This window comes from Pyrus communis, chromosome 7 (assembly GCF_041283825.1).
Source record: "Pyrus communis isolate YQ-2024b chromosome 7, ASM4128382v1, whole genome shotgun sequence".
Lineage (NCBI taxonomy): Eukaryota > Viridiplantae > Streptophyta > Magnoliopsida > Rosales > Rosaceae > Pyrus > Pyrus communis.
In genome coordinates this window covers 16,863,151-16,882,862 of record NC_142571.1, presented here as the reverse complement: position 1 = coordinate 16,882,862, position 19,712 = coordinate 16,863,151, and the positions used below count along the sequence as shown (strand labels likewise).

The following is a 19,712-nucleotide window of genomic DNA, read 5'->3' as shown; positions in this document are numbered from 1 at the left end:
CGATATTGTCTTCTTTGGACCCCAACCACACCTTCACGGTTTTGTTTCTGGGAACTTACATGAGAACTTCCGAGTGGGTCACCCATCTTGGGAAGTTCTCGTGTAAGTTCCCAGAAACAAAACCATGAGGGTGTGGTTGGGGCCCAAAGCGGACAATATCGTGCTACGGTGGAGTTGAGCCTGGGATGTGGTGGGGGCCCGGTCCAGGATGTGACAATTTGGTATTAGAGCCAATCCCTGGCCGGATGTGTGCCGACGAGGACGTCGAGCCCCTAAGGTGGTGGATTGTTAGATCCCACATCGCCCAAGAGAATGGATCATGTAAACCTTATATATATATTCTCATCTCTACCTAGCACAAGGCCTTTTAGGAGCTCACTGGCTTCGGGTTTCGTAGGACAGAAACAAATCCGTGAGGGCGTGGTCGGGGCCCAAAGCGCGTGTGAGTTCCCAGAAACAAAACCGTGAGGGTATGGTCGAGGCCCAAAGCAAACAATATCGTGCTACGGTGGAGTCGAGCCCGAGATGTGATGGGGGCTCGGGTCAGGATGTGACATTAGTTGTAGAAAGATGTTACATGGGTTTAAATAAAATTTTCCATTAACAAAAGACAAATATATTTTGAAATAACCTTACCAACTGAGGCAACGCTCTTTTGCCAAATATAAATTTTCTTTACTCATCGTCATACAAAAATAAAGTTTTGTGACAATCAATTTTTTCTCTCAAAAAAAAAAATTTAAATAAAACAATGAATTAAATAAAAAATTAAATAAAACGATGGTTGCATAAAATTTTCTTCAAGAACACGAAAGACGTTGAGTTTGCATTCTCCGTAACCAAAAGTCTAAATCCTCTAATATTACGCACAAAAAATTGTGAGTAGGATCTTCAATAATTTTTCTGATAGGCATCATACCAAACCGGAACTCCGATCGCAATGTTGCCACCAAAACTATTGTTCCCAGCCGCCGGAAACCCCATCCTCGAGGGAGACGACGTCGTTGAACTTGCACAAGAGCTGTACATCTCCGGAACCTTCATCCTCACAGAAATATTAATAATCCCGTTCCTCTCCCCCTTGTAATCTCTCAGCCTGTAACTCAGAAAATGCAGGTAACCCTCCGGCACGTACCCGCCAACAAAATCCGATGCCGGAATAGTCGCCGTCCCGAACGTCCTGACGCCGTACGAAGTTTGGCATTGGACCTCCACCGTGATGGACTTGGAGTGCGTTGGCAAGTCGAGCACGAGCTTCTCGTTCCACCGTGGGTAGGCGCCGCCTTCGGTGTCCATGTCCGTGGTGCGAAACTGGCTGTTGGTGTCGGTCCGGACGGTCACGGAGGTGTTTTTGCTGATGGGTTTTCGATTTAATTGCAGGTTCTCAGCGGAGATCACCGTGATTTCGAGCGTCCGGAAATTGGCTGCCATGGTGGATGAAGGGTGCGCGTAAGGTGTTGTGTTAGATTAGGGGAATTGTGAGAGCCGATGAGAGGAAACGGGTGTGGGTGGGGAGGGGTTATATAGGAGTGTTGAGGGAAGGATGTGGGAAAAGAGAGAGAAACAGCCACCTGGTTTCCGTGGATTTCAAATTGGACTAATAAACTAAATATACGCGCCGAAGTACACTTTGGTTTTCCAAGTTGACTTTGGCCCTTAAAATGGGTTTCTGAGTTGTTCAGGATAGAAACTTTCATGTAATTAACGGATTCACACCTCTTATTGCGGGGCTAATGTTTTGAAAAATGTTTTTTTTATTAGCATGCAACATTAAAATTTAATATTAAATTACTTACATACCCTAATTGCAATGACAATTTATATTTTATAAGGGTTTTAAAAAATAAAATAAAATTTTAAATAAACCCCTAATCACTTTAACACGTATATCCGAAAATTATTTGTCTTCCCCAACTCTCTAAATCAATCTTACCCAAGGCCGGCCCTAAGGGTAGTCCATGACCATGTAGGCACCCCCTAGAGCCCCCTTCAAAGAATGAGGATCCTCTCCAGATCCTATTTGTGAGGACCCTAGTGATCTTTAATCATATATGTTCATCGTATATTGTGCAGTCAGAAATTATTTTAAATTTTTTATTTAAAATTGAACACAAACAGTACCTAACAAAAACTGATTGCACGATATACAATAAACAGATATCATCCTGTAAATAAATATAAATACAGAAAAGTAAGATATATTATACTTTATTTTTTGGTGCAGTGGAAATGTTCGACTTCTTTTTTCTTTGAGGTGTTGAGTTCAAAACATAGAGGTGCATTTTTAGTCACTAGTTTTTTCTTGTTTTTCAAATTTACTCCCAATCCATCTCTCCAAGTGCATACAAAGTTACAAAACTCAAGTCCCTTTGCAATTTTGTTTTCTCTCAACTTCTCAATCTCTCCATTTCTATTGAATGTTTAAATCAACTATCACATGTTTTGAAGATTGTATTTAAGGTAATCAAAACTTTGAATTTATATTTTGTTTTTCAACAATTTATTATTCAATGGATTATTTTAATGTTTGATTCGTTAGTGTGATGTTGATTTTATAAAAAACACATGAGAAACAATTGGCGTTGTTGAATTTATTATACTTGTCAATCAAGTTTTATTGTTCTTCACTCACATTCTTAGTTTCTTGACTTCAAACATTTAGTACATTTGCGTCTAAAAGCATGAGTCGTGTAATATTTAAATAATATTTGTATATCTACCTTTTTATATATTTAGGGAATTCTTTTATATATATATATATATATATATATATATCAATATACAAAGAACCGGGAATTAGAGAACTTTAGGACCCCCTAGTTCTCAGGGTCAGCCCTGCTCACCCTCAATTGTAGAGCAAAATTTTAACCAATACAACTACAAACACGTTAATTAAGAAAGAAAAAAATTGATGAATGAAACTTGAAGCTCCACCTTGTTCAAAATGTACCATCACAAGTGGAGGAAAGTTAAACTTGATTGGTGTTAGATTACAGTCATCGCTTTCTTTCAAAGCCATGTATTAAAAAATAATAATCTGACGATGATATAATACTAAATTGCATTTGTGCCTTGACAATTTTTGCATTTATAGCCATGCCCTCCAACAGTTCATGTAAACTTAAATGAATTTTAATACCCTGGTCAATAAAGCGATACCGTTACTGTAATTCTACATAAAAAAAAGTATAAAATATAAAATAAAATAAAAACTTATTGGACCAATATAGTTTATAATAAGGAGAGGGGGAGCTTGGTTAAATCACACAATAGATAGCCTAATTTGGTATCTAATTTGTCATCCACGAGATTCGAACCTAAGACACTTCTCAATTACAAGTGAAGATGAATACCCCAGATTGTAGTATTGAGTAACATCACAGCATAATATTTGAGTATGATATGCAATGCATAAAAAAAATATCATTCCGTGTGCATCCCAGCCAAGGACAATACTTCATACTGCCGAATTTATTTATTTAACTACCAAAATAATATACCAGTCTGAATGATCAAATTGACCTATGGAGCCTAAGGTCCTCACATCATCATCTTATACTTTCTAAATTGTCATTTTTGAGATATTCATTTTGTTAGAAAAAAGTTGAGCAAATCTTTGAATGACATAAATGATTTTGTATGCATGGCAAAGACAAGGGAAAAAAAAAAGAAAAAACGTATTGTAAAGAGTGGGGTGTATGTAAAAAATGTGGGGTATGTGTAGAAAATGTAAAGTGTATATTGGGAGTGTGAAGTATAAAGATATTATAGAAAAGTATGTAGAGTGTAAAGATAAATTGTAAGTGAAAAAATAAATATAAAGTGTATTAAGTATGTAATGTATATTTAACAATATGTAAAACGTTAATGAATGCAGAATATGACAGATCTCTGACAAGCGACCAAGTTTCATGGTAGGAATACATATCGTACTGTCAAAGACAAATTCACACATTTCTCGTTTCTTGACTTATCACGCGGTGAATAAGAGTTGGAAACTTGCAATTAATTGTGGAGGAAATTCATTGTGACATGTGGCGTGGTTACAAAATTTTCTCAAGTCATGCATGGAATTGAATTTTCATGGTTTGTTTTGTAAAATATTTGGAAAGTAACTCTCTTCTTTATGTATGTAAATGTTGACTGGAAATTGGCGGGGAATGACATTGAAGTTTCTATGAGTAAAGTAATATGTTGGGTAATTTAATCTAGCATTCTTGCAACCAAGTAATTGAAAAGTGAAATTATCATCATCTTTTTCACGCTTCTATGATTATATCTAATGCATGCAAACTAGTCTAGGTAAACGTGTTATTTAGCACCAAAAGACAAAATTCAATTTTTACAGGGACATGTCTAGTCCAGGTTAAAATAATCCACAACTCTTCACGAGAAAGTTTATCTTTGACTATGGTCAACTTTTAAAAGAAATTACAAAACTTAGCCTCTCGCACTATTAGAATAACAAAATTTTGAATGGCTAGATTTCATAAATAATGACATTTTGAAAGGCCAAATAAAGCCTCTAGCCCCTCATCCTTGCCTTTTCCATTAGACTTGCTCTAATGCTACACCATATATTTTATTATTTTGTACTCAACCATTATCCAAGACTATAGTATATTTAACTAAAATAGACTATAATCTTGTCCTATGACTTGGGAGAAATTTTTTACCGATGACCAAAACCATATATATAGAGTTAATTTTCACATCATGAGTTAATTTTCACATCATTTCCTTAGTTCTAATTTTTTTTTTTTTTTTTTTTTTTTTAGTTCACACTATATTCAAAAAAATCAAAAATTGTAAGCACCTTAATTTTCAAATGTCAAGGATGCCTGCGTGCACCAATATCTTTTTTGTCACATCCCGGCCCGGGATGTGGTGGGGGGGGCTCGGGCACACCTTGATCTAGGTTGGGGTGTGTCACTTTTCATCAGTCACTTTCTTATTTGCTGACTTAATCGTCAGTAAATTAATTGTAAGTCCCAATATATGTCTTGCAATAAAACTTTTTTTCAAATTATATCTACATCATTATTTTCATTATGAATATTTTCATAACAACTGATTTCAATTGGCATACAATTCTTACTCACAGTCAATTCATCGAATATCTCAAATTCAAGGTATACACATGTCAGTCTTTCATATCTTTCTTTTTATTCATTTAACACAATTGGTTTCATGCTTTATTAATCCCACATATGAGCCTCATTTGCTCCCAGTTCCGCCCCATTTGGTATCAGAGCCAAGTGAGTGGTAGTTGAATTAGTAATCTTAATAGTTTATTCATTTGCTCACCTATCTTTTTTGTTCATTCCAGTAGGTCCTATCTATTAGCTTTCTTAAGTAGGATTGTTTGCTCTCAAACCAAACAGTAAGGCGTGTTCCAAACAATAAGTCTATAGGATTGGCATGAGCAGAGAGAGAGTTTAGCAAATACGCGAAGAAAGGAAAACCGGTAAGATCTCTATAATTACAAGACTTGATTTTTGAACAATGAGTAGATTATTTAGCTCTAATTCAACTACCAACACTAGCTCCAAATCCACTTTGAGTAGGATTCCATACATAGTATATGAGGATCAAAATTTAAAATTTCAAACAGATGAAAGCATTGATTTTGGAGATTGGAACATCCCCAAAATATCCAGTAAAAATATTTACAAAAATAAATGGTCAGTAGCTTCTTTCAGAAGTGAACATCATGTTAAAACAGTCGAGAAAGCTTATGCTCTCAGTAATAAACATGAGACTTGTCAATTATTCACACCATAACAAATCAAAGCCCATAGAAAAGATGGTCACAATTACATTCACATACGTCTAGTTCAGATGGCAATCAAGCTTTTAACAAGAAGAGGCATCAATACCTCTATTTTGTTATGTCTTTGAGATGCAAGATTCACTGACTTCAGTGATAGCATTCTTGGAATGTTCGAGTCAAACCTTTACAATGGTTCAATTCATTCTGATTGCTTATCAAATCTCACAGTAAGCCTTTCAGATCCTCATATGTTGAAAGCACTCACATTAAACATCAAAACTTCAAGATATCAAGCCCTTGAATGAGTCCAACCATTAGCCTTAATCTTTAGAGTTTATTACAAAGTTACAGGAACAAACATGAATTTCAAAACCTTAGTCAAAAGCCCTAGAGACCACACACTCTTGATACAAACCAATCAAGAGAATGCCAACATCAAAATACCCAAAACCATCAAATGGTCAGATATTAGTCTACCTTTAGACCGGTGCTTGATCAATGAAAGTAAACCAGTAAGCATACAAAATAGCGTAGTCAACCTAGACAACATAGAACAATAATTTGACAGAACAGTTAAAATCAACTTCAATCCTCCATCTAGCCATGCTACGCGTCCACCTACACTAGTTAGCCCAATCACATAAGTTTAGAGAACCAACTAGGAATTCTTTTTCTGGATCCACATCAGCTGATATGGTGGGTCAATATCAAGATCTAATCAATTCCCTAGTTAATAAGAAATTAAAATTAGTAGAAACTAGCTCAGTAGTCACCCAGCAAGAATTGATTAATAATTTAATCAACATGAAGTTAAAATTAGTAGAAACAACCTCTCAAGTGACACATCCACGGTTCCAAACTAACACCCAGAACCAAGAAGAACAAACCTCCCCAACAGAATCTGATTTCGAAGCAAATCAAGTTAATCACCAATTGCTAGTCCTGAATAAACAATTCAAAATTCGATGGAAGAAACTCAATGCTAACATCGAAGCAACGGAAAACATTCCCAAAAGAAACACCTTTAGGGAAAAATATACAAATGAACAAAAATTGGGCATTTACAATAAATGGACAAATTTCATGAAAAAACACAAATTTGAAGAATTTTTCTTTGATTTTGTTGAAAAAAATATTACGAGTCTGAAAAAAAGCTAGAAGTCATCACCAAAGAAAATTGGGTTAAAGAAGATAAAACCATAGTCTCTTATGGTCACCCTCCATAAGAAACAATTTTAATTACGACCGCAAACACACAAATATCAGCCAACTCCTTTCAAACTTTCCAAAGAAGATGCAGGAGTTAAGCCAGTCATTGAACAAAACAATTTCACAAACCAAAGTCTACACACCATGGGAAAACAGCTGTATAAAATAGAAACCAAAATAGATAGACTTTCACATCCCAAACCAACAATTAAAGAAAAATTAAAGAAAAACCCTTAGTCAACTTCCTAGCAGCCTCGTCTAGCACAATAGCTTTAAAGAAGATCTCCACTTGTCAAAAAATAGATCAAATGTTACAAGAGTTAAAACAAGAAAAAACAATCAATGTCTTACAACACCCCGATGAATTTCAACTAGAAACAACTTATGTAATATGGGATTTAAAAGATAAGAGTGAAACAAGTTCAATCAAAAAAGTAAAAAAAGCTTTTCAGAACCTTGAACTAAAATGAATCAAGAAAGAAAAAAAAAAAAAAAAAAGAAATCAATCCAACAACTCTTACAAAGAATTGGTATCCAAAGCTAACACCTTCGGATATTCAATTTGAGGAAAGAAATATCCAGAACCAATTTTTAGTCTTAGCTAATAAACTCTATGAATGGAACATATATGGGTTATCAGAATAAGAACTTTTAAACAAATTACAACACATCTCCATGGTTGCTAATAGTTATGTTACCAACCATAATCTCAATCATGCCCAAGTTGTCGACCTTTTAGTTACTAGTTTTACAGGAATGCTCCATTCCTGATAGGAGAAACATCTCATTGAACAATCCAAGAATGAAATTAGAAATGCAGTAAAACAAGACGAAGAAGGAACACCTATTTTTGATGAACGAATTGGAATAGGAGTCCCAGACGCAGTCAATGCGTTACTTTTCACAATCATAGAACATTTCATGGGAACACCCATTAATGTCACCTCAAGAATTCATGACCAACTTAGTAATTTAAGATGTCCAACCTTAAACAATTTTAGATGATACAAAGACGTTTTTATGTCTAGAGTCATGCTTAGAGAATGCAGTAATCAACCATTTTGGAAAGAAAAATTCATTAATGGCTTGCCAAACTTGTTTACCCATAAAATTAGACAAGTTTTAGTCAATTAAGAAGGTATCATACCATATAATACCCTTACTTATGGAAATATTATTAATATTATCCAGAATGAATGATTAAAAATGTGTATTGATATGAAAATCACAAAACAAGTCAACAAAGACAAGTAAATAGCCAAATACAAATTAGGAACATTCTGTGAACAATATGGATTACCTCATATTGCTCCGTCCAACAAAAAGAAGAAATGAGAAACTATACCCAAATAGGAGGAACCCTAAATACAATAAATACAAATTCAAAAATAAGAATTTTGAAACAAACAATTTTTACAAGAAACCCAAGTCCAGCAAAAAGTGAAAGAGGAAGACCTGAAGAAAATTCCACTCCAAAACCAAGAACAAAAAGTAAATTGCTGCAAGTGTGGCAAATTCGGTCACTATGCAAACAAATGTAGAGTCTGAAAGCAATCAACCAGTTAAAGATCTCTAAAGAAGAGAAAGTCCAGTTAATCCAAGTCTTAGAATTAAGAGACACTAACCATAGTCAATCTAAAGATGATTTACAATTTAATTCATCTTCTTCCAGTCACTCCTCAAGTAGCCTTTCATCTCCTGACATCAAGATAAGATGCACGGATACTTGCTGTAAGAAAATTCCAATCCTCAATAAACAAGAAGAACAAGAATATCTTCTTATCGAGTTAATCAGTCAAATAGATGACCCTGAGCTAAAATCATTTTACTTAAAAAATCTTAAGAAATTAGTTTCCCAATGAGAGGTCAGTAGTAGTCAACCACATATAACTCCAAAAATCTGTCTTAGTACACCCTGGAAAAGTTTAGTAAAACTAAAAAAGAAGTTACAATCAAGGATCTACAAAGAGAAGTCAATAAGATCAAATAAGAGATTAAGTTTCTAGAATCAAAAAACCTAAAAATTCGTTCACATCTTAGTAACATTCAAACACTAGAATTTCTTGGGAACAATGAAATCCAATCCCCAACAAATGAAGAACAAAATAATTCTCAAGAATCATAATCCAAGTCCGTAAATAATCCAATACAAAACTTAGTATTAGGATTACTGCAAAAGATTAGAATCCAGAAATGGTATTCTAAAGTAAAAATAATAATTGAAGATTTCTAGTTAGAAATAATCGCCTTAATTGATTCAGGTGCGGATTTAAATTGTATCCAGGAAGGTTTAATTCCTACTACATATTTTCATAAATCAACAGAAATCCTTAGTGCAGCAAACCAATCACCAATGTAGTTAAAATATTAAATTTCGAAAGCACATGTTTGTCAAAATAATGTTTGATTTAAAACACCATTCGTTCTGATGAAAAATATATCAGATCCAGTTATCTTAGGGCTACCCTTCATAGCTCTATTATATCCTTTCAAAGTACACCGCATCGCATAACCACGAAAATGTTAGGACAAAAAATCACATTTGAGTTCTGCACGAAAACAGATCTCCAGAAATTAAGACAATTACAAAAAGATAGTATTTCAAAAACCATCAATCTAGTTACCAAAAAATCACAACAAATTAATTTCTTAAATGAAGAAATTAATTACAAAAGAATTGAAGAACAATTAACAAACAAATCTTTATTACAAAACATTGACAACTTCCAAAAGAAACTTGCTAATGAAATTTGTTCTGACATTCCCAACGGTTTTTGGCACAGTAAGAAGAAAATACCAACGAAAGCCAAGCCAATTCAAATGAGTCAATAAGTTATGGAATTCTAAAAAACAGAAATTGAAGAACTTCTCAATAAAGGAATAGTCATAAAGAGTAAATCACCCTGGTCTTACCCTATTTTCTATGTCCAGAAAAATGCTAAATTAGAAAAAGGAACACCTAGGTTAGTCATTAATTACAAACCTCTTAATGAAGTCTTGGAATGGATACAGTATCCAATTCCTAACAAAAGAGATTTAATTAAGAGACTTAGTTAAGCAGTAATCTTCTCAAAGTTTGACATGAAGTCTGGATTTTGGCAAATTCAAATTCATGAGGATGATAAATATAAAATAGCTTTTCTCACTCCTTTTGGTGATTATGAGTGGAATGTAATGTCATTTGGTCTTAAGAATGCACCTAGTGAGTTTTAGAATATCAAGAATGAAATATTTAATCAATACAATCATTTCTCAATCGTTTACATCGACGATTTAGTCAGAGTCAATTGCAAATCTGCAAAGCATATGTTCAAAACATTGCATCAAAATAGATTTTTGCACAATGGCAAGCTATATTAAGTATTTTTTTTTTATTTTGAAATTGAATACATCAAAGGTAGCCAAAATTGCATTCCTGATTTCCTAACTAAAGAATTTCTGCTGGGAAATAATGATAGAACGAAAACCTAATCGAAGAAAGCTTCCAGCCTTTCTACCACCACCACCAGTAAAACAAGAATCAAACCCAAATTCTTCATTAGCCCTAGCCATAACCAACCGTTTCACTCCCTTAGGTTCCACAATAGGAAACCCCTGACCAAACTACCACTCACCACGTCCCAATTACTAATCAATACCTTTTTAGTGTTCTTTTTAATCTCAGAAATGAACAAATACCAGAAAAACTAGTCAAAAATGTCTTTCCACCCAACTTCCATTATCAACCCACAGAGTCATACAAAACATTGAAATTCTATCAAGCTATTCCTAGGGAAACCGAGTCAATTTCCATCAAACCACTTTACAGTAAAACCCATGAAAACAAAATCCTCTGTCATTCCCTTTGCATTGGTAGATTTTTAATTGAGTCAAATTGGGGAATACTTCTTTACAAAAGTAAACCCCTTCACACCCAACACATCCAGTTGCCCAATATTCACTACAATTGTTTTGATTGCATTGATGCCTGGACTAATATCTTTCTTCACCAAACAGAAGATTTCAATTGGCATAGAATTCTTACTCCTAGTCAATTCATCGAATATCTCAAGTTTAAGGTTAACACAAATCAGTCTTTCATATCTTTCTTTTATTCATTTATCACAATTGGTTTCATACTTTATTTGATCCCACATATGAGCCTCATTTGCTCCCAGTTCCACACACACACACAAACCCTTTAAAGGAAGATATCTCAATTTTATTTAAAAAATAGGGATTAGTTATGGGACTCACTCTACATGGGACTTCAACAATCCTAGCCATCTATTTTGTAAGCCTCGATTCATAGATCATACTTACAAAACTCCAATTCAATTCGAAACCATTTACCTATTTAATTATCACGATGTAATTTCAATGTTTTCTTAGAACACAGTGTTCGTCATTTCTTTGAACTCAATTAGATGCCTCAAATATTTTCAATTTGACTAATATTTTGCAAGGATGATATATGAGGTGCAACTTAAAACATAAACTGTTTGGATCGTTAAAGTTCGATATGGTGTGGGTACAAAGCCGAAAATAATCCTAAAAATCTACAAGGCGACACGTGGACTTTTACTCAAGAAAGACAAGATTGCCTTCATTAAATGGGCAGACTTCTCAGATAGTCTCATGTGCAAGTTAGCATCCCTGAAAGTTCAAGCAGCGCACTACGACTGTTCAAAGCTCCCATGTTCCTTTCCTCCAATTCACCTCCAAGGAAGATCCCGCTCCCAAACAACCACCAATCTCCACCGACACTCAAATCCACCATTGTCGCCATCTTTTAGTACAACTCCAATCTAGTTCCCTCAGTCCATGTAGAAACCAACACTCTTGGAGTGTTAGAGTTTTTGTGTCTTCCGATGAAGTCCACAAGCTCTGTCGTTCGACACCAAACAAAGTTGAGAGAGAAATAGGGCGAGAGTTCGGTGATTCAGGGAATTAGGAAATCTTATGGGTTTGTGTTGTTTTTCTTTGGTTGAGGGTGGGGTGGCTCATGGACTATTATTGCAATGGCTTCTTCTAGATATTATTGTGAATCTGCGATTGCTTCTTCTAGGTATTATTCTGATGGCTCTTTTTGTGCTTCTATGGCGATGTCAATTTTCAATGGTTTTATTTATTTTTAGTGATGGGATGATTGTTTCTTCAAAAGAATTCATGATAAAGTTAATGACTTTTGATCAAAGTTCAAAATTTTCAAGTTCCAATGCCATTAATTCATATCACATCGGATGATTCCCATAAAATTTGGAGAAGATGTAATATTTACAATCGCTAGTCTAGTTTAGTCCAACATTACACCAAACGTTGAGTCTAGCTTAGTTTATTCTAAGTCAGTTTAGCATAGTCCTTGAAGCTAGTCCAGTCAGATAGTTCGATGCAACAAATTCACCCTTAGTGCCAAGCATTAATCACCGCAAATCCATCTCCAAATCCCTCAAAGCCTATTTGGTGGGTTGGGTGGGATTGGGTCTGTTTGGACTGATAATTCTTGGGCTTGGTTTAATTAGGCCCAGTCATTTCGGAAAGCACTAAACTCTTGTTTGGTATTTAATTTTGGCTAAAGTGCACAGTGTTGTGTACTAAACATTTTTAAATATTATGATGTGGCAGTTAGTGGCCGACGAGTCTACAATGGTTAGGCTAAAAGGATTTCGGAACGAGGATTAGGCAGAAGAAATGTGTTTTTCAATGGCAAAAACTCGTAAATAAAGAAGGATCAAGTGTGAGCTCTTGATGGATTTAACCCATCCATAAATAATCCCTTGAATGAAAAACTTAAGACTTTCTCAAGAATTGGCGTACAATACAAATTAAAAGTCCTTGATCACAAGGTAGAGAAAATAACTCTTGATGGATTTAACCCATCCATAAATAATCCCTTGAACAAAGGAATTTAAGTAACTTGTGGTGTAAGTATTCAATCTATTCATGACTAAATAACTTCAATTTGTTGGTCTATGCCAACAATGGCACGCCCAACATTCCTTAGCTTTCATAGAGAGCCTGCCAAAAGGTTCGCAAAGGCACATTTCAAAACTAATCTAGGAAATTGCAATGTAGACAAGGGGAAGTTGTGTGAGACACACTTAAGACCGAACAGGGTCTTCGGGATGAGATTGGATTGGCAGGGACATGTAAGAACTGACTTATAACTCATGTATAAGGATAGGTTAAAAAAAATCCATTCTATTGTGGATTCATAGCCCATCATGTCCAATCTTGTCCAACTCATTTTGTAACACAACAAACAACGGACTGGACTTAAGTCCATTTTAATTGGTCACAACCTATCTCTACCAGCCCACCAAACAAGCCCTCATATTATAGATAAACCAGTGCATCTTTTATCGGGAAAAATATTATTTCATGCCGCTTGATCACGATTAACGTGACATGTCTGACCACCTAGTATCGACATGTTATCAAACTATCAACATATCATCATATTATTAATATTTATATAAAACAGAACTTATAAAAAATAAAACATAAAAAAAAAAGGTGTGATATCCACACACCCTTTTTTACTTCTCACACACCTCTTGTTAATTTCTGTCATTTGATCTTCTTCACTTCATCCGATCCAACGGCTAAAAATTAGAAAAGTGTGTGAGAAGTAAAAAGGTGTAACATCTCACATCGTCCAGGGGAGTGGATCCTGTAAGCCTTATATGTATATTCTCATCTCTACCTAGCACGAGGCCTTTTGGGAGCTCACTGACTTCGGGTTCCATAGGAACTCTGAAGTTAAGCGAGTTCGTGCAAGAGCAATCCCATGATGGATGATCCACTGGGAAGTTCTCGTGTGAGTTCCCAGAAACAAAACCGTGAAGGCATGGTCGGGGTCTAAAGCGGACAATATCGTGCTACGGTGGAATCGAGCCCGGGATGTGGTGGGGGCCCAGGCCGAGATGTGACAATTTGGTATCAAAGCTAATCCCTGGCCAGAAGTGTGCCAACGAGGACGTCGAGCCCCTAAGAGGGGTGGATTGTAACATCCACATCGCCCAGGGGAGTGGATCATGTAAGCCTTATATATATATTCTCATCTCTACCTAGCACGAGACCTTTTGGGAGCTCACTAGCTTCGGGTTCCGTAGGAACTCCGAAGTTAAGCGAGTTCGCGCGAAAACAATCTCAGGATGGGTGACCCAATGGGAAGTTCTAATGTGAGTTCCTAGAAATAAAATCGTGAGGGCGTGGTCGAGGCCCAAAGCGGACAATATCATGTTACGGTGGAGTCGAGCCCAGGATGTGATGGGGGCCCGGGCCGAGATGTGACAAAAAGGGTGTGTGAATATCACACCCCCTAAAAACAAAGAAGATCCATCTTCTTCTAATCCCCATCCCACCTCGTTGCATCAAGCCTGCACCACCTTGCCCGCTTCCAGAGCAAGCAAAAACAGAAAAAAGGATGAATGTCAGAGATCTGAACCTAGCACCCTAACCCACCTCGCTGCTCATGCAACTCATTTATCTCTCTCATCTATTCTCGCCGGAATCGAAACCCAAATATCACTACCATCAGACAAAATTAAACAAGTAATCAAGGTTGGGGTATTGGGCTTGCATAAAGGGAGAAGAGGGGTGAGATCCATGAGAGTGGGTTTGCAGCAACGGGTTGGGGAAGGATCCATTAGGGAGGGGCAGTGATCTGATTAGGTTTCACAAAAGAAAAACTAAAGCTCTACTCTTCCTTCTTAGTAATTTCACAAAAAACAAAAATAGAGCTATATTCTTCCTCTGAAATTAAAGAATTTTTCCTTCAAAGATTGTGTTAGGATTTTAAAATTGAAGTTCCCAACTGGATCGTTGTGAAAATTGGAAACAGGTGACAAGTTCTACAGAAAAAAATCCCTCAACTTGATTTGGTGGGTTCTGGGCAGCTGCAGAGGCTTCTTGCTTTGTTCTTTACGACAGCCAACTTCTGTTTTTCTTTTGTTTTTTTCCACATTATAATATTTAATTAGACTTGTGGAACCCACTTATGTGCCACATCAGCACATAAGAAATTAAAATTAGTAGAAACTAGCTCAGTAGTCACCCAGCAAGAATTGATTAATGATTTAATCAACATGAAGTTAAAATTAGTAGAAACAACCTCTCAAGTTACACATCCACGGTTCCAAACTATCACTCAGAACCAAGAAGAACAAACCTCCCCAACAAAATCTGATTTCGAAGCAAATCAAGTTAATCACCAATTGCTAGTCCTGAATAAACAATTCAAAATTCGATGGAAGAAACTCAATGCTAACATCGAAGCAACGGAAAACATTCCCAAAAGAAACACCTTTAGGGAAAAATATACAAAAGAACAAAAATTGGGCATTTACAATAAATGGACAAATTTCATGTAAAAACACAAATTTGAAGAATTTTTCTTTGATTTTGTTGAAAAAAATATTATGAGTCTGAAAAAAAAGCTAGAAGTCATCACCAAAGAAAATTGGGTTAAAGAAGATAAAACCATAGTCTCTTCTAGTCACCCTCCATAAGAAACAATTTTAATTACGACCACAAACACACAAATATCAGCCAACTCCTTTCAAACTTCCCAAAGAAGATGCAAAAGTTAAGCCAGTCATTGAACAAAACAATTTCACAAACCAAAGTCTACACACCATAGGAAAACAGCTGTATAAAATAGAAACCAAAATAGATAGACTTTCACATCCCAAACCAACAATTAAAGAAAAACCCTTAGTCAACTTCCTAGCAGCCTCGTCTAGCACAACAGCTTTAAAGAAGATCTCCACTTGTCAAAAAAATAGATCAAATGTTACAAGAGTTAAAACAAGAAAAAACAATCAATGTCTTACAACACCCTGATGAATCTCAACTAGAAACAACTTATGTAATATGGGATTTAAAAGATAAGAGTGAAACAAGTTCAATCAAAAAAGTAAAAGAAGCTTTTCATAACCTTGAACTAAAATGAATCAAGAAAGACAGAAAAAAAAAAAAAAAAAAGAAATCAATCCAACAACTCTTACAAAGAATTGGTATCCAAAGCTAACACCTTCGGATATTCAATTTGAGGAAAGAAATATCCATAACCAATTTTTAGTCTTAGCTAATAAACTCTATGAATGGAACATATATGGGTTATCAGAACAAGAACTTTTAAACAAATTACAACACATCTCCATGGTTGCTAATAGTTATGTTACCAACCATAATCTCAATCATGCCCAAGTTGTCGACCTTTTAGTTACTGGATTTACAAGAATGCTCCATTCCTGGTAGGAGAAACATCTCATTGAACAATCCAAGAATGAAATTAGAAATGCAGTAAAACAAGACAAAGAAGGAACACCTATTTTTTATGAACGAATTGGAATAGGAGTCCCAGACGCAGTCAACGCGTTACTTTTCACAATCATAGAACATTTCATGGGAACACCCATTAATGTCACCTCAAGAATTCATGACCAACTTAGTAATTTAAGATGTCCAACCTTAAGCAATTTTAGATGATACAAAGACGTTTTTATGTCTAGAGTCATGCTTAGAGAAGGCAGTAATCAACCATTTTGGAAAGAAAAATTCATTAATGGCTTGCCAAACTTGTTTACCCATAAAATTAGACAAGTTTTAGTCAATGAAGAAGGTATCATACCATATAATACCCTTACTTATGGAAATATTATTAATATTATCCAGAATGAATGATTAAAAATGTGTATTGATATGAAAATCACAAAACAAGTCAACAAAGACAAGTAAATAGCCAAATACAAATTAGGAACATTCTGTGAACAATATGGATTACCTCATATTGCTCCGTCCAACAAAAAGAAGAAATGAGAAACTATACCCAAATAGGAGGAACCCTAAATACAATAAATACAAATTCAAAAATAAGAATTTTGAAACAAACAATTTTTACAAGAAACCCAAGTCCAGCAAAAAGTGAAAAAGGAAGACCTGAAGAAAATTCCACTCCAAAACCAAGAACAAAAAGTAAATTTCTGCAAGTGTGGCAAATTCGGTCACTATGCAAACAAATGTAGAGTCTGAAACCAATCAACCAGTTAAAGATCTCTAAAGAAGAGAAAGTCCAATTAATCCAAGTCTTAGAATTAAGAGACACTAACCATAGTCAATCTAAAGATGATTTACAGTTTAATTCATCTTCTTCCAGTCACTCCTCAAGTAGTCTTTCATCTCCTGACATCAAGATAAGATGCACGGATACTTGCTGTAAGAAAATTCCAGTCCTCAATAAACAAGAAGAACAAGAATATCTTCTTATCGAGTTAATCAGTCAAATAGATGACCCTGAGCTAAAATCATTTTACTTAAAAAAATCTTAAGAAATTAGTTTCCCAATGAGAGGTCAGTAGTAGTCAACCACATATAACTCCAAAAATCTGTCTTAGTACAACCCTGGAAAGGTTTAGTAAAACTAAAAAAGAAGTTACAATCAAGGATTTACAAAGAGAAGTCAATAAGATCAAATAAGAGATTAAGTTTCTAGAATCAGAAAACCTAAAAATTCGTTCACATCTCAGTAACATTCAAACACTAGAATTTCTTGGGAACAATGAAATCCAATTCCCAACAAATGAAGAACAAAATAATTCTCAAGAATCATAATCCAAGTCCGTAAATAATCCAATACAAAACTTAGTATTAGGATTACTACAAAAGATTAGAATCCATAAATGGTATTCTAAAGTAAAAATAATAATTGAAGATTTCCAGTTAGAAATAATCGCCTTAATTGATTCAGGTGTGGATTTAAATTGTATCCAGGAAGGTTTAATTCCTACTACATATTTTCATAAATCAACAGAAATCCTTAGTGCAACAAACCAACTACCAATGTAGTTAAAATATTAAATTTCGAAAGCACATGTTTGTCAAAATAATGTTTGATTTAAAACACCATTCGTTCTGATGAAAAATATATCAGATCCAGTTATCTTAGGGCTACCCTTCATAGCTCTATTATATCCTTTCAAAGTACACCACATCGCATAACCACGAAAATGTTAGGACAAAAAAATCACATTTGAGTTCTGCACGAAAACAGATCTCAAGAAATTAAGACAATTACAAAAATATAGTTTTTCAAAAACCATCAATCTAGTTACCAAAAAATCAAAACAAATTAATTTCTTAAATGAAGAAATTAATTACAAAAGAATTGAAGAACAATTAACAAACAAATCTTTATTACAAAACATTGACAACTTCCAAAAGAAACTTGCTAATGAAATTTGTTCTGACATTCCCAACGGTTTTTGGCACAGTAAGAAGAAAATACCAACGAAAGCCAGGCCAATTCAAATGAGTCAAGAAGTTATGGAATTCTAAAAAACAGAAATTGAAGAACTTCTCAATAAAGGAATAATCAGAAAGAGTAAATCACCCTGGTCTTACCCTGTTTTCTATGTCCAGAAAAATGCTAAATTAGAAAGAGGAACGCCAAGGTTAGTCATTAATTACAAACTGATGCGAAAATAGTTAAGCACACAAATTAAACCCTCTTTTTGACAATTGTAGTAAGGATGCAAGTAGGGATCGTTCTGGACCGGGGATTAGGAGGGATTGTTAATCACTTGGATTTGACTCAAAAACGTAAAAACACAATATAAAACACTATACTAGACTCAAAGAATGCAAAACTAAACTTTAAAACACTAAGACAAACCAAAGACTCAAAATGCTTTAAAAACACAAACTAAATTGATTTCTAACTAAATTGAACAATAAAGTAAAGGGGGATTGAGTTTTGGACGAATTTAAAGGTGTTTGTGACTCCAAATACTTAAAAACCAAAATAAGACAGATTATAATGACTAAGACTTAACAAAATATGGGGGGATTGTGTTTGGATGAGATTAAATTAAATGGACAGATTATAATTAAGGGCAAAATGTAAATATGAATGTGATGAAAATATGGATGATGGAATAGCTAAGGGGTTCTTCTCCACACATGTTACACTTGCATACAAGATGATTTTCAGTTGGTCTTTCGATAAATTATGAAACTCAACACCCCGGGTTAATTAGGTCCGCTTAAATTAACCGTCAAGTTTTCCTTAAGTTAATGAATTGGATGATTGCATGCGACAACCCAAAGCATTCCCCACAAGTTCCCTACATGAATTGCATAATAGAGATACAAGTAAGAATCATTAAGCATCATGAAAACTATAAGTGTTGACGAGGCATTCGTTACTATGATTGCATGAAACTTATGCCAAGAATTTAAAATTAAAATTAACTTGTGGTGTAAGTATTCAATCTATTCATGACTAAATAACTTCAATTTGTTGGTCTACGCCAACAATGGCATGCCCAACATTCCTTAGCTTTCATAGAGAGCCTGCCAAAGGGTTCGCAAAGGCACATTTCAAAACTAATCTAGGAAATTGCAATGTAGACAAAGGGAAGTTGTGTGAGACACACTTAAGACCGAACAGGGTCTTAGGGATGAGATTGGATTGGCAGGGACATGTAAGAACTGACTTATAACTCATGTATAAGGATAGGTTAAAAAACCCCACTCTATTGTGGATTATAGCCCATCATGTCCAATCTTGTCCATCTCATATTGTAACACAACAAACAACGGACTGGACTTAAGTCCATTTTAATTGGTCACAACCTATCTCTACCAGCCCACCAAACAAGCCCTCATATTATAGATAAGCCAGTGCATCTTTTATCGGGAAAAATATTATTTCATGCCGCTTGATCACGATTAACGTGACATGTCT

At 35.0% G+C, this 19,712-nt stretch overlaps 1 protein-coding gene across 1 annotated transcript; it reads right to left on the bottom strand.

The window, feature by feature from the left end:
* Nucleotides 1-580: 580 nt before the first annotated feature.
* Nucleotides 581-1,485, bottom strand: LOC137733278 (BON1-associated protein 2-like). Its single transcript, XM_068472420.2, has one exon. It carries the CDS (start codon nt 1,429-1,431, stop codon nt 892-894), a length of 540 nt encoding a protein of 179 aa, XP_068328521.1. The 5' UTR covers nt 1,432-1,485; the 3' UTR covers nt 581-891.
* Nucleotides 1,486-19,712: the final 18,227 nt, after the last annotated feature.